The sequence below is a fragment of the Pisolithus orientalis genome (assembly GCF_024613125.1).
Source record: "Pisolithus orientalis strain OTSU chromosome Unknown F5J12scaffold_129, whole genome shotgun sequence".
Taxonomy (NCBI): Eukaryota; Fungi; Basidiomycota; class Agaricomycetes; order Boletales; family Pisolithaceae; genus Pisolithus; species Pisolithus orientalis.
This window is the reverse complement of record NW_026260910.1, coordinates 2,160-28,854: the sequence shown is the minus strand read 5'-3', so window position 1 is coordinate 28,854 and position 26,695 is coordinate 2,160. Positions and strand designations below refer to the sequence as shown.

The following is a 26,695-nucleotide window of genomic DNA, read 5'->3' as shown; positions in this document are numbered from 1 at the left end:
GGAGAAGATGTCAGAGAGCCCCTCTTGCTCACATTTTATCATCTCTCAGTAAACCATTCATCAGCTTTGATAGTTAAGACTTTATTAAGAGTCTAACTATCATCTACTTCACTTATCATCATCTATTATCAATATCCTTCACTCCAAGTCCTCCCTGAGCTCAGTGCAGCTCAGAGCATCAAATTAAGTCTTTATTCATCCTTCTGTAGGTTGACAGCAGCTACCCCATCACAATCTCTTGCATTCTTGCTTCCTCTTTGTCAGGAGCACCCCCAACCCTCAGCACTCATCTTTGAGTGTTGTAGCTTGCAAAAACCCTCCCAAATCAATGGTTCTACAATCTAGGTGCTGTGTAGGCACACCACCACTCACTCTTATTGTCTTTTGTGTTGGTTTTGGTTGGTTTTCACCACTGAACCACACTTTGACTCACAGCACAAGTTGTTGATGAGTTACACAGGAGTAGATGAATGAATGAATGAATAAAGACTTGATGGGGGATGCTGAATAGAGTGAAGGTATGCAGCTGAAAGGACTCCTTGCACAAGTTGTTGACAAGTTATGCAGGAGTGAAAGGATGACTAAGCAAGACTTGCTGACTAAGCACTGATGATACTGATGAAGGCAGATAGACCCCTTCATGGAGCCTCAACTACCAAGTATGATGAATGGTGACAGATAGACTCTTCTGAATGAGCCTCAACTGTTGACAACAAGTTATGGCTGAGAGAGCTGAACTGACTGACTGGATTGCTTCTTTCTGTAGCTAAGTACATGGGGGTTTATATACTTTGGGGGGAGCACAGCCTATGACAAACAAGGCACAAATGCTTGGTAAGTAATGAGTAAGGACTGAGTAATCATGATGAGTAAGCAAGAAATGAAAAGTAAGCAAGCAAAGAGGATTGGTAAGTATTGGCAATGAATGAGTCAAGGACAGTCAAAATATCACAGAATGAGTCAAATAATGTCAGAAACTGAGTAAGCACACTGATATCACATTAGGGGGTGGCAATGCAAGTCAGAACTTGGTGGAGACATCACTAGATCCAAAGATGGCATGACAGATGGATGGTGTTTCCAGATAGGGAAGTATTAATTCCAGAATTGAAGGACATGAGTCAGGTGTCAAAGGGGCTAGGGCATTGGGGGTCTGTGGGGCAATGGGAGCATAAGTGATCACATCTCCCACCCATTCATCCTCTCAGCAAAGTTAACAAAAAACTTCATGAATGGGGCTCTGATGGAGGAGGAGGAGAAGGGGGGATGTCTTCTGCTGGATCTTGCAGTAAAAAGGCAAGATGCATGTCATACTCATCATGAATGCAATTGGGGAGGGCAGAGAACAGCAGATTATGCTGCAGCTGTCACGATGTGGGGAGAGTGATGCATGAGATTGGAATAATGATGGTGCATGGAGCAGGGAGGAACAATCCATATGCTTCATCAACTAGGGAGACTGAAATGACCACATATGACCTTCCTAACCAAGTGACAGACCTGAGGCAACCAAAGAATGTCCTTCTGGAAGTCATACTGACAAGGAGAACATGCTGACCAAACTGCATGGGATGAGATGGGGCTGACAACAACAGGATGAACCAGGGGGCTTCAGGATGGAAGCTGGTGGGAATGCCTGGCAGATATATGTGGCCACTGTCTCTGGCAAATGAGACAAGCAAGATGATTGATGAAGAGGCAGCCATTTCTGATGGACTTGATGAAATGAGCATCTGATGGATGGAGTGCTGTAGAAATGTGTAGGGTGTGAGGATCCTCTCCAGATTTGGAAGGCAGAATCATGTGGCTGAGCACTTTAAGTGAGTGTGAGAACAAAGTGGATATCTTTGGAAATGGTGGAGATACGACAAAAACTGGAATGCCATACATGGGCACTAAAAACCTTTAATGTGCACTTAACTCACTTCCTCTTTTCTCTTTAGCACTGATGACTCATTCTTGTGTGAAGGATGACTGCTAATGTCCAGTGGTCTTTCTATGCATGAGGGCTTTAGTCTTCATCTGCATGATGTGGACATTGTGTGCAACTCATTGATGAGTTAGGCAGAGTCAGCTGTAAGCATGTCCACAACACCTTTGGTGTGTGACACTGCTTCACATCTGGCAATGTCACACCAGTAACCCTGTATCTTGCCCCATTGGATTCTGAGTGTAAAGTAGTTCTTGGGCATAACTGGCTCACCCAATACAATCTGTTGATTGGCTGGGTATTGTGCAGTATTACTTTCTGGACTCATACACAAGGAATGTTAACCCTGTCAACACCCCCTGTAAGCCCAGTCTCTACTGGTCTCCCTGACCCCAGTCCTAGTGATCAACCTGGCCCTGCACCATATGTACCAGTCACTGACTCCCCAACTCACACCCCCTGAAGGCCCCTCATGTCTCCCTTATCAATGCAGCCACCTTTGTATGCACCTGCAGGCTTGAAGGGTCTGTCCAGTTTTAACTTCAACTCCACCCTTCAGACTCAGCTCAAGCCTGATCAGCCTTGGCTTCCCCTCTTCTGGCCTTACCAAATGTCTCAGAAGAGTACCAGGACTTCACTGATGTTTTCAGCAAGGCCAAGGCCTTGACACTCCTGCCACACCAGGAGTATGACCTGAAGATAGTGCTTGAAGAAGGAACAACCCACCTCTCAGCACCATCTACTTGCTGTCCCCAGTCAAGCTACAAGCTCTCTGGACCTTCATCAATGAAAACCTCACCACCAGATTCATTCAACCAACCTCTTCCCCCTATGCTGCACTGGTCCTCTTCATCAAGAAGAAGGATGGCTCCCTCTGGCTTTGTGTTGACTTCTGGGGCTTGAACAAAATAACTAAGAAGGACCACTACTGCTCATCTCTGACCTCTTGGACTCACCAAGCTGAGCCAAGATCCATACAAAGATTGATCTCCAGCATGCCTACCATCTCATCTGCATTGCCCCAGGTGATGAATGGAAGACCACATTTCAGACTTGGTATGGGTCTTACAAGTGGTTAGTAATGCCCTTCAGCCTCACCAATGCCCCAGCTGCCTTCCAACACTTCATCAACATGATCTTTGTTGATATGTTGGATGTATGTGTGGTCATCTACCTAGATGACATCCTAATCTACTCTGGAGATAAGGAGTCCCACAAGCAGCATGTCTGAGAAGTGCTCTGCTGGCTTTGACTTCATGGCCTTTATCCAAAGTCAGAGAAATGTGAGTTCCACTCAGACTCAGTTGAATATCTCAGCTTCCATCTTTCCCCTGCTGGCCTCACAATGTTGAAGGAAAAGGTCCAGACCATCTGTGATTGGCCTGAGCCTCACAAGTTCAAGGACATACAATCTTTCCTCAGCTTCACTAATTTTTACTGCAGGTTCATCTTTAACTACTTGGACATTGTTGTACTATTAACCTGGCTTACTCACAAAGGTGCCCCTTGGAACTTCTCTGAGGAGTGCTGCTGGTCATTCAACAACCTCAAGGCCACCTTCACTACCACACCAGTCTTAACCCATTTCATCCCCAGGGTTCCCATCACCATCAAAACTGATACATCAGACTATGCTATCACCAGCATCCTCTCTATCACCTGCAATGATGGCCAGATACATCTGGTAGCCTTCTACTCCTGGACTCTGACTGTTGCAGGTGTAGTACTCCAGCACTCAGCAACGCTAGTCCCTACTAGCACTTGGTGGTTAAACCACACCAAGTAAGCCTAGATACCTTGACCAAATAGCTCAGTGGTTAGAGCACCTGGTCGAAACCTGGGAGGTCCAGGGTTCAATCCCCTGTCTGGTCGCATTTATTGCAACACTGACTCCCCCAGAGTTGAGTTATGATACTCATGATAAGGAGTTGCTTGCTATTTTCAAACCATTCTAGACCTGGTGCCACTACCTAGAGGGCTCAGCCTCACCAGTTGATGCTGTCACTGCCACCAAGCTTGCTGGTCAGAATTCCTATCCCAGTTCAATATGATCATCTTTTTCAGGCCCAGTAAGCTTGGGGCTAAGCCTGATGCCCTAACTAGACAATGGGATGTCTACCCCAAAGAGGGGGATAGTGGCTATGCCTGAGTGTACCCACAAAAGCTGAGACCAGTCTTCACCCAGGAGCAGCTAGCAGTCTCCCTTCATGCCACTTACCTTGAGTACCTGGTCTTATGTGCAGTTGCCCTAATGGATGTTGAGAAGCTACACAGTGATATCCTGACCACACTGCCAGACAACTGGTCTCACAAATCTGCCTGTCCAACATGTCTGATCCCTGGTGGTCAGTAGATGACACCAGTTTCCTTCAGCTTGATGGAAGGATCTATGTGGCAGACTCAAATGATCTCTGCCTTAGGGTCTTGCAGCTTAAGCATGACCACCCCCTGTCTGGCCACTTTGGCCAAAACTGTACTTTAGAACTCATATGGTGTGAGTATACCTGGCCCAGCCTCAGGACCTTTGTCAAGGACTATGTCCAGTCTTGCACAGCCTGTGCTTGGGCTAAGGTTCCCCACCACCAGCTTTATGGCCTCCTCAACAACTTCCAGTGCTGGAGAAGCCATGGAATTCCATATCAATGGATTCATCAAGCAGCTTCCAGCCTCATCCAGCTTCATGGCCATCCTCATAGTAGTTGACCAGCTTTCCAAGCAGGCCATCTTCATTCCCACCCATGGCACCATCATGGCCCCAGAACTTGCCAAACTGTTCCTACTCCATGTCTTCACCAAGCATGGAGTGCCAGCCCATGTAACCTCAGACCAAGGCTTGGAGTTTGTGTCACACTTCTTCTGGTCACTTGGCAAGGCCTTGGATATGCACCTACACTTCACCTCAGGCTACCACCCTGAAGGTGATGGCCAGACTGAGAAGACCAACCAAGCTCTTGAACAGTACCTCTGAGTCTATTGTAACTACCAACAGGATAACTGGGCCAACCTACTACCTCTGGCCAAGTTCACATACATCAATGCCCCTAGTGCCACTACCAGTCTCTCTCCTTTCTTCACTAATAAGGGCTACCACCCTAACATCTTGGTATACCCAGAGTGTGACCTCACCTCTGCTTGGGCTCATGATTATGCAGTTGACTTAGACTCACTGCACCAATACCTACATGAGGAGATGACCCTCACCCAACAACACTACCAAGGCCTGGCTGATGTTAAACACATGCTGGCTCCAGACTTCAAGGTTGGTGACCAGGTGTATGTCAAAGCCAAGTACTTCTGGTCAACCTGGCCTTCCAAGAAGCTCTTGGAGAAAAACCTTGGGCCATATCTGGTCATAGCCCAAGCCAGTACCCACTCATTCACTCTGCACCTACTGGACTCAATGCATGCAGTACACCCAGTCTTCCATGTTTCCCAACTCAGCCAGCCATTCCTAATACCATCCCAAACTGGATTCAGCCACCACCCCCACCAGTTGAAGTTGATGGTGAACTAGAGTTTGAGGTGGCTGAAATCCTCAACTCCAAGGTCAACCAGCATTGCCAATGTTGGCTTCAATACTTAGTCTGGTGGACCAGCTATGAGGGGACTGATGAAGAAACTACTTGGGTACTAGCTACAGAGCTGGACAATGTGTCTGAACTTGCACAAGAGTTCCACTCCTGCTATCCTGGTAAACCCAGCCCATACCAATGAGGACTGGCTTCAGCCAGCTTCAGCTTTCTTTTCTGTTTCCCTACTGGTATCTAGTTTCCCTTGATCTCTTACCTACCTTGTTTTCCTTTTTCTTGTTTCTCTTACTTTACTACATGAGACCAAAAATCAGACACCAGACCAGACATTGGCAAAAGGAAAAAGTAACAAGCCCCTATGCTAAGTTACTACTCAGCCTCAGCCATGGCTTCATCCTCCCCTTTGGCCTCCTCTTCCTCTTCCTCATCACCCTCAGCCTTGGCCTGCAGCCAGTCAGCCTCCTTGCACAACTCATCTAAGTTGAGCTCAGATAAGCCCAAGTCCAAGGGGGTGACTGCCACCCCAAAGCCATAGGACTTGTTGAGTATTGACCAAGTGCATTGGCAATGTGGCCTGAGTTTTCAACCACAGTCTCATGAAGCTCAAAGAGGCCTGCCAGGTTGTTGGAAATGAGCCCCATGATGTTGATAAGCCACTCAAGCTTGTCCTCTAAGCCCAAGAACCCCCCTGCACTGGCCTTCCTCACCCTGCTCCCACTGGCCTTGGGCTCATTGATTTCCAGTACCTCAATTGGCTTCAACTTTGCCTGCTTCTTCTGGCTTGGCCCAGACTCAGGCATCTTTGTTCATATGTGGTGCCTGTGCACCTCATTTCGCAGTTTGTCCTTTATTATGTTCTGTTCTCACTCTACAGACTTGCAGTGGGCACTTAGCTTCGCTCTAAGTGTCCTTGGTTTACATTTGTTTATTATTTACATCTGTTTATCATTTTTGTGTTGAGATAACCACAAACTGAGGCCACTTGTGCCCAGTGTAAGAGACTGATATTCAAGGGAATACTACATAAGACATACCTTGTGCCCAGTGTAAGAGACTGAAGAAAATTTCACTGGGCACACAACAGTAAGTGCGCAAAAATGATAAACAAAGGTAAACAATAAACAAAAGCAAACCAAGGACACTTAGAGCGAAGCTAAGTGTCCACTACATGTCTGTAGGGTTAGGTAGAAATAACACAGAGGATAAATGCAGTCCTGAGGTGCACAGGCACCTAATATGAACACTCCCCCCTGAATGTGCACCTCTGCACTCAAGTGCTCCCCCCTGATGCACCAAGTCCTAGCATCTTGCAGAAACCGATGACCTTGGTGCGATGTAGCGGTTTGGTGAGAAGATCTGCAGCCTGGTCGACTGTAGGGACAAACATAGGCGAAATCAGGTTCTGCTGAACTGCATCTCTTAGCCAGTAGTAGCAGAGGTCAAGTTGTTTCATCCTCCCATGATGTTCTGGGTTCTTGGCCACAGAAATCGCAGATTGGTTGTCAATGCGAAGGGTAGAAGCATCTGGGAGAGGGAGGCCAATTTCCTGCAACAGATTTCGCATCCACTTGATCTCCTTGCCTGCTTGGACTGCAGCAATATACTCTGCTTCAGTGGTGGACAAAGCGACCACTCCCTGTAGCTTGGAGGACCAGGAAACTGCACCAGTACCCATCTTGGCCACATATCCACCAGTGGAGCGACCAGAATCCTTGCAACCACCATGATCAGCATCAGAAAAGGTTGTAAATAGCTCAGAGGTCGAAGGATCAGGAGCATAGGTGATGGAATGGTCCAGAGTGCCCTTCAGGTAGCGCATCAGGTGTTTTACAGCTTGCCAGTGAGCCCAGCCAGGGTTAGAGTTGAATCTGGCCAGTACTCCGACAGTATAGGCTATATCTGGTCGAGTTGTGGTGGCCAAGTACATCAGAGCACCCACAGCAGAGAGATAGGGCACCTGGCGCATTTGTTCGACTTCCTGAGGGTTCTGAGGCGATTGCTGGCGAGATAGGCGAAGATTGGGTTCCATAGGTGTGGAAATGGGTTTACAGTCTGCCATTCCAAATCTGGTCAAGACATCCAGGCAGTATTGTCGCTGGGAGATGGATATGGAGCGATTGGGGCGGTCTCTGTCGATTTTGATGCCCAGGAGTTGAGTTGTAGGGCCCAGATCGCGGATTTTGAAGTGCTGGCTCAGTTGTGAGACAAAGGAGTCGATGGCAGTCTCAGATTTCGAAGCTAGAGTCATATCATCCACAAAGACAGGCAGAATGATGGTTACTCCATCCTTGGAGTAGATATAGATGCTAGCATCAGAGTAGGTCTGTCTGAAGCCAAGGGACTCGAGTACAGAGCGCATCTTCTTGTTCCAGCGATTTCCGCCCTGTTTGCTGCCATAGATTGCTTTCTGGAGCAGGCACACCTGAGATTTTGGGTCTCCCTGCACAAATCCTTCTGGTTGGGTCATGTAGACCTCACAGTCCATCTCCCCATTGAGATAGGCATGAGAGACATCCACAGAGCGAAGATGAAGGTCCTGGAGAGCTGCAAGAGCCAGGATGACTCTAATTGATGAAAGGCAAGCTGTTGGAGCGAAAACCTCGAGATAATCAAATCCAGGGCGCTGGTTATACCCTTTGGCCACCAATCTCGCTTTGTAGCGATCTATAGAGCCATCTGCATTCCTCTTCACCTTGAATACCCATTTGGAGCCTATCACCTTGCTCGCAGCAGGTCTAGGGACGAGTTTCCAAGTCCCATTGCTCTGGTGAGCAGCCAACTCCTCCAGGGCTGCCTCTCTCCACTTATCTGCATCAGGGCAACGCATTGCCTCTGCAAATGTGAGTGGCTCATCAGGGATGGATGCAGACATGGCCAGTTCATCATCACTGTCATCAAGGTCATCCACATCCTCTAATTGCGCAGGAGACAGCTTCCACCAGTCTCTGGGCTTCTGTCTGCGCCTAGCAGGCAGTCTGGCACCAATTCCAATGGGACTGGCAGGTCTAGGAGGTGGTGGAGGCGAGGGAGTGCGAGGGGGAGGAGGTATGACCTCTGGAATTGCGACAGGAGGCTGTATGGGGTCTGGATCAGCTGCCACAGGCTCATTCACTCCCCCTTGATCCAGATCATCATCAGTGTCACTATCTGTGTCCAGATCTGTGCTTGGATGGTAGTATTGCGCTGTAGGGGGTGGAATGGAGGGTATAGGAGCTACTGGCGCATTTTGGGTAGGTTTGGAAGCAAGAGGCGCAGGTAGGGAAGGTGAGGAAGGGCGAGTGGACAGAGGGAAGTACCTCTCATCAAAATCAGCCCTCTCTGAGATGATTGTGTGCTTTGTGGTGGGATTGTAGAATTTCCAGCCTTTGTAGCCTTCAGGGTACCATATAAAGACACATTTCTCCATGTGGGACGCCAGGGGTCGCCTCTTGTCCTTCTGGATGTGCACATAGGCAGTACACCCCCAAACTCGAAGGTGGGAGACATCTGGCTTTCTCCCATGCCATAGTTCATAGGGGGTCGCATTTTGGACTGCTTCAGTGGGGCATCTGTTCCAAACATGGACCAAGGAGGCTAGACACTCTCCCCAGAAGGCCTTAGGAAGGCCAGACTCATCTAGCATTGCAGTGAGTTGCTCAGAGAGCAGTCTATTGGCTCGCTCTGCCACTCCATTTTGCTGGGGTCGATTTCTGACTGTGTGCTGGCGCAGGATTCCGCATTTGGTGGTAAAATCGATGAAGGAGTTGCTCATATACTCCCCTCCCTTGTCATCTCGCAAAATCTTGATTTTTCGTTCGCTCTGGTTCTCAGCAAAGGCCTTGAAGGTCTTGAAGGCCTCAAAGACCTCAGATTTCGCTTTCAGAGGCAAAACAAAGCGATAGTGAGTGAAATCATCGATGAATGTGACCCAATACTTGTAGCCTGAGAAGGTGGCATGGCCTACATGGTGTACATCGCTGTGGACAAGTTCCAGAGGCCTAGAAGTGCGCCAGGAAGCAGTGGGGAAGGGGTTTGCATGCATCTTTCCAGCCAGGCATGGTTCACAGATGGGGTCAGGGGAGGATTTGGAGTCTAGGGTCATCCCAGTGACCAGATTTCGCTCCAGCAGCGATTTCACACCAATCAGGTTGTGGTGAGCAAGTCTCCTGTGCCATAGGTCGAAATCCAGAGGCAGAGTGCTTGCTGCAGAGGCATACTCAGTGAGGGGAACAGTCTCCCCCTCAAGGAAGGCCGAGTCGTTGTCTGAAATTCGTGCAATGAAGAGGGAATGTTGCAAGCGCAGCCTAAATGCCATCTGCGAAGAATTGATGGTCACAGTAAAGCCCTTGTTGTGACAGAGATATAACACAGATAACAGATTATTTCGAAGGTCTGGCACATGCAGGACCTTGCTAAACTCCACAGGGCGACGCTTTCTACCTCCCACCACAGGCTCAAACACTACAGACCCAACCCCAGCTGAGTAGATCAACGTATTGTCTGCCAGCTTGATAGGAACGCATTTTTGGCTGTAATTTCGCAGCCAATGGCGATGGGGCGTCATATGAGCAGTGGCCCCCGAGTCTGCGATCCAAAGGACGTCAGCATCAAGCTGCAGAGGGCAGAGGAGGGAAGAGGGGTCAGGGAAGCGAAGACTTGCATTTCCTGCAAATTCCACAGCTTGGGAAGCGCTCTGATTTTGCCAGGAGGTAGAGGGCGAGGAGCCAGAGGCCTGGGGCGAAGGGGATGAAGCAGATGCTTGATTTGCGGATTTTGGAGTCTTCTTTTCCTTCCTGTTCTTCTGAGAGCGATAGTAGGCTTTAGATCTCGCAATGTTAGGGCATTTGTGGATGCAGTGCCCTGAATATTCGCAGAACGAGCAAACCGACGAAGCTAGGCACTTGCAATCGCCAGAGGAGGTTAAAAGCGCGGTCTCTGATGTACTGGCATCAGGGCGACGCCTGCGCTGCGATTCTTCAGCCAAGAATGCCTCTTTTAGTTTCTCTTTGTCCAGAGAGTGGAATAGGAGTAAGGAGGACGCAAAATGCGCATATTCTTCGCCTAGAGAGCGAACCATAGCCATGCAGACAAGTTCATTGTCCAAGTCCTTGATGGAGTAGGGGGTAGAGGGATCCCTAGGGCGCAATTCCTGGATTTTGGACATGGAATCTTCAATTCTAGCAATTAGGGAGGACAGGGACTCATCTGGGGCCTTCCTGATCGAAAAGAAGTCATCCCAGGCATTAAAACGAGCTCCAGGGAGCTGCTGGAGGTGGATGGAGGCCAGGGTGTTCCAGATCTGTACAGGATCATCCTGCACAGCATCTACATGGGTCCTCTGCTCACTAGAAAGCGCCAGATAGAGTTCTCCAGCTGCCCTGTCCGCTCTGAGGTCCCATTTCGCCTGAGCTTCGACTTTGGAGTCATCAGGGCGCTTTTCCAGACCACTAACAATGGTCCAGAGCCCTTTTGTGCGCAGGAAAGCCTTCATTTCACCTTTCCAAGTCGAGTAGTTGGAGGCAGTGAGTTTAGTGATGGAGGGCGACGAGTTGGCATGGTCCTCAGCCATGGTGGCGAATTTCGAGTCGAGAGGAGAAGGATAGGGTGGATGGGGTGAGTCTGGAAGCTGGGAGCTCGAAGATTGAGCTGTAGCGAGTGAGTGTGTGGTTCCTTTGGGTCGAGGGTTTGCGCAGAGGTGGATTACGTGGCAACCAACGAGTGCTGAGAATCCTAGAGCGCGGGGCTCATAACCTGTTGAGATAACCACAAACTGAGGCCACTTGTGCCCAGTGTAAGAGACTGATATTCAAGGGAATACTACATAAGACATACCTTGTGCCCAGTGTAAGAGACTGAAGAAAATTTCACTGGGCACACAACAGTAAGTGCGCAAAAATGATAAACAAAGGTAAACAATAAACAAAAGCAAACCAAGGACACTTAGAGCGAAGCTAAGTGTCCACTACATGTCTGTAGGGTTAGGTAGAAATAACACAGAGGATAAATGCAGTCCTGAGGTGCACAGGCACCTAATATGAACATTTTGCGCACTTACTGCTCTGTGCCCAGTGATATTTTCTTCAGTCTCTTACACTGGGCACAAGGTATGTTTCCTGTAGTATTTACTTAAATATTAGTCTCTTACACTGGGCACAAGGCCTTAAGACTGGGTGATTTTATCAGGTTATGAGCCCCGCGCTCTAGGACTTTCTGGACACGTCATACGACACGTCATCAGTCTCTGCGCGAAATTTCGACCCGCTACACCCACTCCCTCGGCCTCTACCGCATTTTCCTCGCACCCAAACTTCGAGACTCATCCCATCCATTCCCTGCTCCCCCTGTCTGCTCGAAACTCGCCCTAATGGCCGCAGAACACTCCCACCCATCGACCACTGTGTCAAAACTCACCTCCACCAACTATAACACCTGGAAGGGCGAGATGAAAGCTTTCCTTCGCACCAAGGGCCTCTGGACCATTGTCAGTGGCACTGAGAAGCGCCCTGATGACTCCAAACTCGAAGCTCAGATCAAATGGGACCTCAGAGCTGACAAGGCAGCTGGAGAACTCTATCTGGCGCTTTCTAGTGAACAAAGGACCCATGTAGACACTGTACAGGATGATCCTGTACAAATCTGGTCCACCCTAGCTTCCATCCACCTTCAACAACGTCCTGGAGCTCGTTTTAATGCTTGGGACGACTTCTTTTCGATCAGGAAGCAGCCAGAAGAGTCCCTGAGCTCCCTCATCGCTAGAATCGATGATTCTATGTCCAGGATCCAAGAACTTCGCCCTAGGGACAGCTCTAATCCCTATTCCATCAAGGATCTGGATAATGAGCTTGTGTGTATGGCTATGGTGCGCTCTCTGGGTGAGGAATATGCCCATTTTGCGTCATCACTACTGCTCTTCCACTCCCTGGACAAGGATAAGCTAAAGGAAGCTTTTCTGGCCGAAGAATCGCAGAGGAAGCGGCGCCCTGATGCAGGGGGATCAGACCACGCGTTATTCACCTACTCCGCAAATTGCAAGTGCCCAAATTCATCCCCTTGCTCGTTCTGTGATTATCAAGGGCACTGCATCCATAAGTGCGAAAGGATGGAAAGATCTAAGGCTTTCTACCGCTCTAGGAAGAATAAGAAGGACAAGAAACCTGCCAACACCGCAAATCAAGCTTCCTCACCTTCTGCTTCTTCCCAGGCAACTGGGACAGCGCCAACAACTCCCTCACTGAAGCAGAGCGCGTCCCAAGCGGTATAATTCGCCAGAAATGCAAGTCTTCGCTTCCCTGACCCCTCCTCCCTTCTCTGCCCTCTGCAACTCGATGCTGACAACCATTGGATCGCAGACTCGGGCGCCACTGCTCATATGACGCCCCATTGCCATTGGCTGCGAAATTACAGCCCAAAATGCGTTCCTATCAAGCTAGCAGACAATAAAATCGTCTATTCAGCTGGGATTGGGTCTGTGCTATTGGAGCCTGTGGTGGGAGGTCAAAAGCGTCGTGCTGTCGAGTTTAGCAATGTTCTGCATGTCCCTGCTCTTCGCAATAATCTATTATCTGTTTTATTTCTCTGCCGCACCAGGGGCTTCACTGTGAGCATCAACTCTTCACAGATGGCCTTTAGGCTGCGCACTCGACATCCTCTCTTCATTGCGCGAATTTCGGACAACAACTCTGCACTCCTGGAGGGTGACACTGTTCCCCTCACTCAGTATGCCTCAGCAGCAACTACCCTACCTCTGGACCTTGACCTATGGCACAGGAGACTTGCCCACCACCATCTAGCAGGTGTTAAATCGCTCCTACAGCGAAAACTGGTGACTGGAATGGCCATAGACTCAAAGTCTACACCTGACCCTGTCTGTGAACCTTGCCTGGCTGGCAAGATGCATGCCAATCCCTTCCCTACCTCGTCCTGGCGCGCTTCACGGCCTCTAGAACTTGTCCACAGCGATGTACACCATGTGGGCCACCAAACCTTCTCTGGCTACAAGTATTGGGTCACTTTCATCGATGATTTCTCTTGATTTCGCTTTGTTTTGCCTCTAAAAGCGAAGTCTGATGTCTTTGAGGCCTTCAAAACCTTCAAAGCCTTTGCTGAGAACCAGACAGAGCGAAAAATCAAGATTTTGCGCGATGACAAAGGAGGGGAGTATATGAGCAAGGCCTTTGCTGATTTTACCACCCAATGCGGTATCCTGCGCCAGCACACAGTCAGAAATCGACCCCAGCAGAATGGAGTTGCAGAGCGAGCCAACAGACTGCTTTCTGAGCGAATTACAGCCATGTTGGACGAGTCTGGGCTGCCCAAGGCCTTCTGGGGCGAGTGCCTTGCCTCCCTGGTGCATGTGTGGAACAGGTGTCCTACTGAAGCGGTTCAGAATGCAACCCCATATCAGCTATGGCATGGGAGGAAGCCAGATGTCTCCCATCTTCGAGTTTGGGGCTGTACAGCCTATGTGCACATCCAGAAGGACAAGAGGCAACCCCTAGATCCCCACATGGAAAAATGCGTGTTTATTGGTTATCCTGAGGGCTACAAGGGGTGGAAATTCTATAACCCTACCACAAAGCGCACCCTGATCTCTGAGAGGGCTGATTTCGATGAGAGGAACTTCCCTCTATCCACTCGCCCCTCTACACCATCCCTGGACACCCCAGAACCACCCAAGGTGCCCCAAGCCGCCTCACCAGCTCCAAATTGCACCCACTACCACTCCATTCCAGATCTGGACTCTGAAAGCGAGTCTGATGACACACTGGATCAAGGGGGTGATATTGAGCCAATAGGAGCTGATCCAAATCCCATTCAGCCTCAGCTTCCTCCCCCTGAACCTCCTGCACCTCCTCTTCGCACTCCATCGCCTGTACCACCCCCTCGTGTGCCTAGCCCTGTTGGAATAGGTGCCAGACTTCCCAGGAGGCACAGACAGAAGCCTAGAGAGTGGTGGAAGCTCTCTCCTGCGCAATTGGATGATGTGGAGGACATGGAAGACAGTGATGATGAACTGGCTATGTCTGCATCCCTTCCTGATGAGCCACTCACATTTGCAGAGGCAATGCGACGTCCCGATGCTGAAAAATGGCGAGAAGCAGCTCTGGAGGAATTGGCTGCGCACCAAAGCAATGGGACATGGAAACTTGTCCCTAGGCCTCCTGGGAGCAAAATTATTGGCTCCAAGTGGGTATTCTTCAAGGTGAAGCGCAATGCTGATGGATCCATAGAGCGCTACAAGGCTCGATTGGTTGCCAAGGGCTATAATCAGCGCCCTGGTTTCGACTATCTCGAAGTATTTGCGCCTACAGCTCGCCTTGCATCCATCAGAGTTATCCTGGCCATTGCAGCCCTCCAGGATCTTCATCTTCGCTCTGTTGATGTCTCCCATGCATATCTGAATGGGGAGATGGACTGTGAAGTTTATATGGCACAACCAGAGGGATTTGTGGAGGGAGATGCCAGATCTGAGGTGTGTCTTCTCCAAAAAGCGATTTATGGCAGCAAGCAGGGTGGAAACCGGTGGAACAAGAAGATGCGCTCTGTACTGGAGGCCCTTGGCTTCAGACAGACCTATTCTGATGCCAGCATCTACATCTACTCCCAAGATGATGTCACCATCATTTTACCTGTCTTTGTCGAAGATATGACCCTTGCCTTGCGCTCTGCAGAGGCCATTGACTCCTTTGTCTCAAAACTGAGCCAACACTTCAAAATTCGCAATTTGGGACCTACCACTCAGCTGTTGGGCATTAAAATTGACAGAGACCGCCCCAATCGCTCGATTTCCCTCTCCCAGCGCCAGTACTGCCTCGATGTCTTGGAGCGATTTGGAATGGCTAACTGTAAGCCCATCTCCACTCCAATGGAGCCCAATCTTCGCCTATCTCGCCAGCAATCACCCCAGAGCCCTGAGGAAGCTCAAACCATGCGCAAAGTCCCATATCTTTCTGCTGTGGGTGCCCTGATGTATCTGGCAACCACAACTCGCCCAGATATTGCATATACTGTTGGAGTTCTAGCCAGGTTCAATTCTAACCCTGGCTGGGCTCACTGGCTTGCTGTTAAACACTTATTGCGCTATCTGAAGGGTACTCTGGATTATGCCATCACTTATTCCCCAGATTCTTCGACTGCTGAGCCATTTACCACCTTCTCTGATGCAGATCATGGTGGGTGCAGGGATTCTGGTCGCTCCACAGGTGGTTATGTGGTCAAGATGGGTACTGGAGCTGTTTCCTGGTCATCCAAGCTGCAGGGAGTCGTCGCCTTATCAACCACTGAGGCAGAGTACATGGCAGCTGTCCAAGCTGGCAAGGAGATCAAGTGGATGCGAAACCTACTCCAGGAAATTGGTTTTTCACTCCCTGAGCCTTCTGTTCTCCTCATGGACAACCAATCTGCGATCTCTGTTGCAAAGAACCCTGAACACCATGGAAGGATGAAGCAACTTGATCTCTGCCACTACTGGCTAAGAGATGCGGTGCAGGAGAGTCTTATCTCACCTGTTTTCATTCCTACCACCTCCCAGGCTGCAGATCTCCTCACCAAAGCATTGCCTCGTCCCAAGGTCATTGAATTCTGCAAGATGCTAGGACTTGGTGCATCAGGGGGAAGTACTTGACTTCAGAGTTGCACAATCAGGGGGAAGTGTTCATATGTGGTGCCTGTGCACCTCATTTCGCAGTTTGTCCTTTATTATGTTCTGTTCTCACTCTACAGACTTGCAGTGGGCACTTAGCTTCGCTCTAAGTGTCCTTGGTTTACATTTGTTTATTAGTTACATCTGTTTATCATTTTTGCGCACTTACTGCTCTGTGCCCAGTGATATTTTCTTCAGTCTCTTACACTGGGCACAAGGTATGTTTCCTGTAGTATTTACTTAAATATTAGTCTCTTACACTGGGCACAAGGCCTTAAGACTGGGTGATTTTATGAATCTTGTCATCAGCTTTCTGCTTCTTCCCTTTGTTGACCTTGGAAGTGGCCTTAGGACTGGCCTCAGTGTCCTTCCTGTCCCTGGGCCACTGGCACTTGCCCTTCAATTGGTTGCACTGGGCACAGGTAACCTGTTTCTTGTTGCCATCCACAAGGAACTCACAGACAACTTTCACCCAGGTACAGTGAGTGCAGCTAAGAGGTGTCTTAGACACAAATACACAGGGAATGAGAAAAGGACTCACCCAGTGTGAGTCAAAGTGTGGTTCAGTGGTGGAAACCAACCAAAACCAACACAAAAGACAACAAAAGTGAGTGGTGGTGTGCCTGTGCAGTACCTAGATGGTAGAACCTTTGATTTGGGTGGGTTTTTGCAAGCTGCAACACTCAAAGACAAGTGCTGAGGGTTGGGAGTGCTCCTGACAAAGAGGGAGCAAGAATATGAGAGATTGTGATGGGGTTGAAGAAGTTTGTGGGGTTGCAGAGGGGAAACCCAGAAAGGAATCTGTAGGGAACCTCAGTAGTCTGTCAAGCTACTGTATTGAGTATAGTACCTGTAGGGAACTATACAAGTTAGTAAGGATCATCTATCTATGTAGAAGTGTGCTCACCCTCAGTAGTCTGTCAAGCTACTGAGGGACTAGGTAAATTTTACTAGTGTATGGGTGTGCTCTAACAGCTTATGTAAGTGACACAATCATGTACCTAAGTCCAAGTAAGGACAGGGGTCATTTCACTCCAACAGGGGTAGACTGATGTCAGCCTACAGAAGGATGAATGACAACTTAATTCAATGTCCTAAGCTGCATTGAGCTCAGGGAGCACTTGGAGCAAAGTATATCAATGATAGACAATGATAAGCGAAGTAGACAATAGTTAGACTCTTAATAAAGTCTCAACTATTGAAGCTGATGAATGAATTACTGAGTGATGATGAAATGCAAGCAAGAGGGGCTCTCTGACATCTTTGTCCTATTCAGCTATCTAAGTACAGTGATTTATATACAGTGCAGGGGTGTTGCCTATGGAAAACAAGGTGCAAATACTTGGTAAGTGATTGGTAAGTGATAAGTAAGGAATGTAAGTGGTGGGTAATCATCTTAGAAAGCATTGGTGAGCATTGGTAAGGATAAGTAAGCCAAAAAGTGTTGCAAGTGTAGTACTCCAGCACTCAGCAATGCTAGTCCCTACTAGCACTTGGTGGTTAAACCACACCAAGTAAGCCTAGATACCTTGACCAAATAGCTCAGTGGTTAGAGCACCCGGTCGAAACCTGGGAGGTCCAGGGTTCAATCCCCTGTCTGGTCGCATTTATTGCAACAAAAAGTGAAGAATCAGTAAGCAAAGTCAAAAGATTGGTAAGTATTGGCAATAGGTGAATCAAGGACAGTCAGAATGTCAAAGTATGAGTCAAGCAATATCAGAAACTGGGAAAGTGCACTGGAATTGCATTAGGGGGAGGCTGTGCATGATCTTGAAGAGATTGCTTCTAGGCCAAAGTGGGATGACAGAGGCAGTGCTGATCTGATGCCAATATAGTACATCCAATAGCAGACAGCGTGAGTCAGGTGTCAACAGGGGTCAAACTTTGGGTGTCTGTGGGGTGACAGGAGCACAGGGGATCACAACTTTTCCCCCCTAACTGCCCTCTTAGTGAAGCAAATAAAAACTTCATGAATGAGGCTCCATTGGAAGAGAGGACAAAGGGGGGGCATCTTCTGCTGTATCTTGCAATAAGAAGGCAAGATGTGCATCATACTCATCATGGATGTGATCAGGGCTCTGTTAAGATATCCACAAACTGAGGCCACTGGTGCCCAGTGTAAGAGACTGAAGAAAATTTCACTGGGCACAGCACAGTAAGTGCGCAAAAATGATAAACAACTGTAAATAATAAATAGTAAGACCTACCACTTAAGGCAGTTGCCACTTTAGGCAGTGATTTCCCATGCTTGTGCCTTGTTGCTGTGCACTGGATTAGGGGAGGCTGTTGCAAGTGTAGTACTCCAGCACTCAGCAATGCTAGTCCCTACTAGCACTTGGTGGTTAAACCACACCAAGTAAGCCTAGATACCTTGACCAAATAGCTCAGTGGTTAGAGCACCCGGTCGAAACCTGGGAGGTCCAGGGTTCAATCCCCTGTCTGGTCGCATTTATTGCAACAGCCACTGGGGCCAACCCTTGCTGTCAGTTTACAGCTTCTGAGTCTGGTCAGGCAGGTCTTTATGTGCATGCCCCCAAACATTTCTGCATGGTGTGAGTCCCTTGAAGCATATCTTGCTAGCATGGGCTACAAGGTAGACACAAAGGTTTGTGTCTGAATTCTGTCCCAATGATTATATTATCTGTATCCACTGTTTTCATTTATGTTGTGATTATGAGACTACAGTTTTGTGTATGTCTAACCTATTGGGACTTTGTTGTTTGTGTCTAATGAATGATTGCACTGTGGCTGTATGAATGTGCACATGTCTGCAGATCTGATCTTGTGCTGTGTTTATCAAGTCAATGCATGCTTTTAACTATTTCCATCCATATCTATTAATGATGTTTGCTAATGATACTTACATGAAGGTATATGTCGAAGGTTTAGTAATGCATACCACTGGTATTGCATCCTGGAAATCTCAGTTGATGAATATGTTCAACAACACCTGGAAAGTGCTGCAACCCCACCAGCTGACATCCTCCCTGCAGTTCCATCATCCTCTCACCACCCTCCAGATGTCTCAAGTTCAAGGACAGGGCCTTCGGAATACCTATGAAAGCATTGCCCATTGTGCTTTGGTAGTCACAACTGGAAAAATAATAATAGGTATGTTTCTTGGTGCACATACATAATCTTACTAAGTAGTCTTGGGTCCTAGCTCCTCTAATCCTGATGCAATTGTTTGCATCAATGCTTGCTTTTCCCAGAAATGTAGAAGAAGTCAACAGGATGATCCAGTAAACCCTACAGGTTCAGTTTTTCTGTCACAAGAAGACATTGATACTATGGAATGTGAGGTTGAAAGTTTGAGAAGGACAAAGGCATCAATGCAAAAGAGGAGTGGTCAGTCTTCTAAGAAGAGTTGTGGAGATGAGGATAGATTTGAGCAGAGTACGAGGATACCACCATCAGCCCTCAAGAGTTGTAATGAATCCTTCACTGCAGCTGATGAAAGATGTCAGAAAGTGAGCTTAATCATTTAACCTGTCTGCAATATTCTGATGGTGGTATAGGCAAGTACCCAATTCTTTTCAGATACTGGAGTTATGGCCCTACTCTGTCGTCATGATTGTGTTATTCACCTTGCCAACATGACTTCAGCAGGGGAGAAGCAACATTTGCACTTGCCCTTATCAAATCATTATTCAGTCACCTCCCTGATGATTTTCACAGTGGGCTGTTATTGTTAATATAACCACAATCTGAGGCCACTGGTGCCCAGTGTAAGAGACTAACATTGAGTAAAATAATACAGGACTGTACCTGGTGCCCAGTGTAAGAGACTGAAGAAAATTTCACTGGGCACACAGCAGTAAGTGCACAAAAATGATAAACAAAGGTAAACAATAAACAAATGCAAACCAAGGACACTTAGAGCAAAGCTAAGTGTCCACTACATGCCTGTAGGGTGAGATAGAAATAGGAGAAAGGAAAAACATGATCTGAGGTGCACAGGCACCTGATATAAACAGTTATATGACATAGGCTGTCAGCTTGAACAGAGCTGCAGAAAGTGGGGCTACCTTGGGCCATTTCTGCCCTGAATTTCTTTTGCTATATCAGTCTTTCATGCCTTTGGTCATCAATGGGCTTGCCAGCTCATCTATCACCCTTGGAAACGAGAAGGGTTTGGACTGTCTGATGGAGAGGGTTGTGAGCAATTTTGGAGTTCAATTAAGCCACTAATACCATCTCTGTGAGTTTCTGGGGTATGCAGTTAGTTGTGTTACAAAATGCAGGCTAATATTTTATTCAGTATCATCAATGCCTCTTTGTCATTGACTCCCAGGTGCACTATCTTGACATGAAGAGTCTTACTGGTCTTGGCCAGTGGCTTTTGCGGTGCTGGAATCACTGTCAAGCAAAAAAGGCTTCTGCAAAAAAGGGTCTAAGAAGATCTGGAATCAATATTCAGACACTTCAAGCTGAATGGGAGGCTCAGGGTTCAGTACAAACCAAGCCAGCATCTTGTAAGCTTCCTGTATAAGTGATTCCTCTTGCTGTGAGCTGACAGTAAATTAAGGGTACTCTGCAAAAGCCACAGAAAATCTTATAATGCACATGATGGTGTTGAGATAACCACAGACTGAGGCCACTTGTGCCCAGTGTAAGAAGAGACTGATATTCAAGGGAATACTACATAAGACATACCTTGTGCCCAGTGTAAGAGACTGAAGAAAATTTCACTGGGCACACAACAGTAAGTGCGCAAAAATGATAAACAAAGGTAAACAATAAACAAAAGCAAACCAAGGACACTTAGAGCGAAGCTAAGTGTCCACTACATGTCTGTAGGGTTAGATAGAAATAACACAGAGGATAAATGCAGTCCTGAGGTGCACAGGCACCTAATATGAACAGATGGCAACTCAGAAATCACTGGAAACATATGATGCCAGACTAGATGAACTGGAGAAGGGTCTTCTCCAAGGGGGAGCTGATATGACAAATTTAAATATACAGATAGCCAAGTGTCAGAAAAAGATTATGCATTTCAAACAAGCCTCACAAAGACAGAGGGCAAGCCTTGGAATAGATGGGTTTGCAGAGCTTTCCAGGCTCCAGAATAGCTCCTTTCTTCAGGCTGGTGGTTCTTTGTCTTCTAGATTTATAAGTTGATTGAATTCAAAGCATTCAGCTGCATATGCATGTATTGGCAATCAAGAAGCATATCTGAGACCATCTGTGTCAATGAAAGTTTGAATTAGAGAGACTAGAATGGTCTTATTGTTACAGTGGTGCCTCTGCACCTCTGTTTGCATTTTCATTTATTCTACTGTTATATGCTTTGCTAATATGCTCTAAGTTCACATTCCTACACTATACAGTGTTGTGGTATGTTGTGACTGTTTGTTTTCCCTTGATTACCATTTTTGCGCACTTAGCAGTTGTGTGTGCCCAGTGTATTTTCTCTTCAGTCTCTGACACTGGGCACAAGGCCTACTTTGTGGGATATTTTAACAGGTTTATGAGCCCCACGCTCTAGAAATTCCCAGACCCGTCATACGACACATCATCCCATAAGTGTGTAAATATGGAGAGATCAAAGGCTTTCTATCGCTCTAGGAAGAATAAGAAGGACAAGAAGACTGCTACCACCGCAAATCAAGCCTCTACATCATCTACTTCCTGCCCTGCAATTGGTACAGTGCCAACAACTCCCTCATCGAACCAGAGCGCTGCACAGGCGGTAGGATTTGCTGGAAATGCAAGTCTTTGCTTCCCTGATCCCTCCTCCCTTCTCTGCCCCCTACAAGTCGATGCTGACATCCATTGGATCGCAGACTTGGCTGCCACTGCTCATATGATGCCCCATTGCCATTGGCTGTGAAATTACAGCCCAAAATGTGTTCCTATCAAGCTAGCAGACAATAAAATTGTCTATTCAGCTGGGATTGGGTCTGTGCTCTTTGTGTTCATATTAGGTGCCTGTGCACCTCAGGACTGCATTTCTCCTCTGTGTTATTTCTATCTAACCCTACAGACATGTAGTGGACACTTAGCTTTGCTCTAAGTGTCCTTGGTTGGCATTTGTTTATTGTTTACATTTGTTTATCATTTGTGCGCACTTACTGTTGTGTGCCCAGTGAAATTTTCTTCAGTCTCCTTACACTGGGCACAAGGTATGTCTTATGTAGTATTCCCTTGAATATTAGTCTCTTACACTGGGCACAAGTGGCCTCAGTTTGTGGTTATCTCAACACTTTGAGCCTGTGGTGGGAGGTCAAAAGCGTCATCCTATCAAGTTTAGCAATGTTCTTCATGTTCCTGCTCTTTGCAATGATCTATTATCTGTGTTATTTCTCTGTCGCTCCAAGGGCTTCACTGTCAGCATCAACTCTTCTCAGATGGCCTTTTGCTTCGCTTGCGACACCCCCTCTTCATTGTGCGAATTTCAGACAACAACTCGGCCTTGCTGGAGGGTGAAACAGTTCCCCTCACTGAGTATGCATCTGCAGCTGTGACTCTACCCCTGGACTTCGACCTATGGCACAGGAGATGTGCTCACCATCATCTGACTGGTGTGAAGTCCCTTCTGGAGTGAAACCTAGTGACAGGGATGACCCCAGACTCCAAAGCTATGCCTGACCCCATCTGTGAACCTTGCTTGACTGGCAAGATGCACTCAAATCCCTTTCCTACCTCATCCTGGCACGCCTCACGGCCACTGGAACTTGTCCACAGCGATGTACACCATGTAGGCCACCCCTCCTTCTCTGGCTACAAGTATTGTTGCTATTAGTGCCTGTGCACCTCAAACTAAGTCCCAGGTTCCCCACCTTCCATATTAATAATGTGTTCACATATTTTACTCAGTTGTTCTTTGTTTGTTCAGTGTTCGCATTTTTACTGTGCACAGAGTCTCTTGTTCTTTAGTTACTGACTCTGTGCACATAGTGTTGAGATAACCACAAACTGAGGCCACTGGTGCCCAGTGTAAGAGACTGTTATTGAGTAAAGTAATACAGGACTGTACCTGGTGCCCAGTGTAAGAGACTGAAGAAAATATCACTGGGCACAGAGCAGTAAGTGCGCAAAAATGATAAACAAATGTAAATAGTAAATAAAAGCAAACCAAGGACACTTAGAGCGAAGCTAAGTGTCCACTACATGTCTGTAGGGTTAGACAGAGATAAAATAAAGGGAAAATGCAGTCTGAGGTGCACAGGCACCTGATATGAACAGTGCTAGTAGGGACTAGCATTGCTGAGTGCTGGAGTACTACACTTGCAACAAATCACTCCCCCTTGTGTTAAGATATCCCAATGCTCAGCACTATGTGCACAGAGTCAGTAACTGAATTGTTGTCTATGTAGTTTTACACACCTATGTGCACAGAGTCAGTAACTAAAGAACAAGATACTCTGTGCACAGTAAAAATGCGAACACTGAACAAACAAAGAACAACTGAAGAAAATAAGTGCACACATCATTAACATGGAAGGTGGGGAACCTGGGAATTAGTCTGAGGTGCACAGGCACTAACAACAACACCTTGATCCAGATCATCATCAGTGTCACTATCTGTCTCCAGATCTGTGCTTGGATGGTAGTATTGCGCTGTAGGGGGTGGAATGGAGGGCATAGGAGCTACTGGCGCATTTTGGGTAGGTTTTGGAGGGAGAGGCACAGGTAGGGAAGGTGTGGAAGGGCGAGTGGACAAAGGGAAGTACCTCTCATCAAAATCAGCCCTTTCTGAGATGATTGTGCGCTTTGTGGTGGGATTGTAGAATTTCCAGCCTTTGTAGCCTTCAGGGTACCCTATAAACACACATTTCTCCATGTGGGACTCCAGAGGTCGCCTTTTGTCCTTCTGGATGTGCACATAGGCAGTACACCCCCAAACTCGAAGGTGGGAGACATCTGGCTTTCTCCCATGCCATAGTTCATAGGGGGTCGCATTTTGGACTGCTTCAGTGGGGCATCTGTTCCAAACATGGACCAAGGAGGCTAGGCACTCGCTCCAGAAGGCCTTAGAAAGGCCAGACTCGTCCAGCATCGCAGTAAGCCGCTCAGAGAGTAGTCTATTGGCTCGCTCTGCCACTCCATTTTGCTGTGGTCGATTTCTGACTGTGTGCTGGCGCAGAATTCCGCATTGGGTGGTAAAATTGATGAAGGCATTGCTCATATACTCCCCTCCCTTGTCATCCTGCAAAATCTTGATTTTTCGTTCGCTCTGGTTCTCAGCAAAGGCCTTGAAGGTCTTGAAAGCCTCAAAGACCTCAGATTTCGCTTTCAGAGGCAAAACAAAGTGATAGCGAGTGAAATCATCGATGAATGTGACCCAATACTTGTAGCCTGAGAAGGAGGCATGCCCTACATGGTGTACATCGCTGTGGACGAGTTCCAGAGGCCTAGAAGCGCCAGGAAGCAGTGGGGAAGGGGTTTGCATGCATCTTTCCAGCCAGGCATGGTTCACAGATGGGGTCAGGGGAGGATTTGGAGTCTAGGGTCATCCCAGTGACCAGATTTCGCTCCAGCAGCGATTTGACACCAATCAGGTTGTGGTGAGCAAGTCTCCTGTGCCATAGGTCGAAATCCAGAGGCAGAGTGCTTGCTGCAGAGGCATACTCAGTGAGGGGAACAGTCTCCCCCTCAAGGAAGGCCGAGTCGTTGTCTGAAATTCGTGCAATGAAGAGGGAATGTTGCAAGCGCAGCCTAAATGCCATCTGCGAAGAATTGATGGTCACAGTAAAGCCCTTGTTGTGACAGAGATATAACACAGATAACAGATTATTTCGAAGGTCTGGCACATGCAGGACCTTGCTAAACTCCACAGGGCGACGCTTTCTACCTCCCACCACAGGCTCAAACACTACAGACCCAACCCCAGCTGAGTAGATCAACTTATTGTCTGCCAGCTTGATAGGAACGCATTTTTGGCTGTAATTTCGCAGCCAATGGCGATGGGGTGTCATATGAGCAGTGGCCCCCGAGTCTGCGATCCAAAGGATGTCAGCATCGAGCTGCAGAGGACAGAGGAGGGAAGAGGGGTCAGGGAAGCGAAGACTTGCATTTCCTGCGAATTCCACAGCTTGGGAAGCGCTCTGGTTTTGCATGGAGGTAGAGGGCAATGAGCCAGAGGTCTGGGGCGAAGGTGTTAAGATATCCCAATACTCAGCACTCTATGTGCACAGAGTCAGTAACTAAATTGTTGTCTATGTAGTTTTACACACCTATGTGCACAGAGTCAGTAACTAAAGAACAAGATACTCTGTGCACAGTAAAAATGTGAACACTGAGCAAACAAAGAACAACTGATGAAAATAAGTGCACACATCATTAATATGGAAGGTGGGGAACCTGGCAATTAGTCTGAGGTGCACAGGCACTAATAGCAACAGAAGGTGATGAAGCAGATGCTTGATTTGCGGTTTTTGGAGTCTTCTTTTCCTTCCTGTTCTTCTGAGAGCGATAGTAGGCTTTAGATTTTGCAATGTTGGGGCATTTGTGGATGCAGTGGCCTGAATATTTGCAGAACGAGCAAACCGACGAAGCTAGGCACTTGCAATCGCCAGAGGAGGTTAACAGCGCAGTCGCTGATGTACTGGCATCAGGGCGACGCCTGCGCTGCGATTCTTCAGCCAGGAATGCTTCCTTCAGTTTCTCTTTGTCCAGGGAGTGGAATAGGAGTAAGGAGGACGCAAAATGAGCATATTCATCACCTAGAGAGCGAATCATAGCCATGCAGACCAGCTCATTGTCCAAGTCCTTGATGGAGTAGGGGGTAGAGGGATCCCTAGGGCGCAATTCCTGGATTTTGGACATGGAATCTTCGATTCTAGCGATTAGGGAGGACAGGGACTCATCTGGGGCCTTCCTGATCGAAAAGAAGTCATCCCAGGCATTAAACCAAGCTCCAGGGCGCTGTTGGAGGTGGATGGAAGCTAGGATGTTCCAGATCTTTACAGGATCATCCTGTACAGCATCTACATGGTCCTCTGCTCACTAGAAAGCGCCAGGTAGAGCTCTCCAGCTGCCCTGTCCGCTCTAAGGTCCCACTTGGCCTGAGCTTCGACTTTGGAGTCATCAGGGCGCTTTTCCAGACCACTAACAATGGTCCAGAGCCCTTTTGTGCGCAGGAAAGCCTTCATTTTGCCTTTCCAGGTCGAGTAGTTGGAGGCAGTGAGTTTAGTGACAGAGGGCGACGAGTTGGCATGGTCCTCAGCCATGGTGGCAAATTTTGAGTCAACAGGAGAAGGATGGGGTGGATGGGGTGAGTCTGGAAGCTGGGAGCTCGAAGATTGAGCTGTAGCGAGCAAGTGTGTGGTTCCTTTGGGTCGAGGTTGTGCGCAGAGGTGGATTACATGGCGACCAACGAGTGCTGAGAATCCTAGAGTGCGGGGCTCATAACCTGTTGAGATAACCACACACTGAGGTCACTGGTGCCCAGTGTAAGAGACTAATATTGAGTAAAGTAATACAGGACTGTACCTGGTGCCCAGTGTAAGAGACTGAAGAAAGTTTCACTGGGCACAGAGCAGTAAGTGCGCAAAAATGACAAACAAATGTAAATAGTAAATAAAAGCACACCAAGGACACTTAGAGCGAAGCCAAGTGTCCACTACATGTCTGTAGGGTTAGACAGAGATAAAACAAAAGGAAAAT

At 47.8% G+C, this 26,695-nt stretch overlaps 1 protein-coding gene and 3 non-coding genes across 4 annotated transcripts; all 4 read left to right on the top strand.

The window, feature by feature from the left end:
• Positions 1-3,729: 3,729 nt before the first annotated feature.
• Positions 3,730-3,802, top strand: F5J12DRAFT_t219. The gene has a single exon. It is a non-coding gene; the product is annotated as a tRNA-Phe (tRNA).
• Positions 3,803-17,612: 13,810 nt separating this feature from the next.
• On the top strand, positions 17,613-17,685 carry F5J12DRAFT_t220. Its single transcript has one exon. It is a non-coding gene; the product is annotated as a tRNA-Phe (tRNA).
• A 769-nt stretch (positions 17,686-18,454) lies between these two features.
• Positions 18,455-18,527, top strand: F5J12DRAFT_t221. Its single transcript has one exon. It is a non-coding gene; the product is annotated as a tRNA-Phe (tRNA).
• A 618-nt stretch (positions 18,528-19,145) lies between these two features.
• F5J12DRAFT_729407 (uncharacterized protein) lies at positions 19,146-19,776 on the top strand (the record flags this gene model as incomplete). Its single annotated transcript, XM_051741947.1, has 3 exons — positions 19,146-19,192; positions 19,245-19,551; positions 19,600-19,776. Coding segments are annotated over 3 exons (531 nt in total), but the record flags the coding sequence as incomplete, so codon positions are not given.
• Between the last annotated feature and the right edge of the window lie 6,919 nt (positions 19,777-26,695).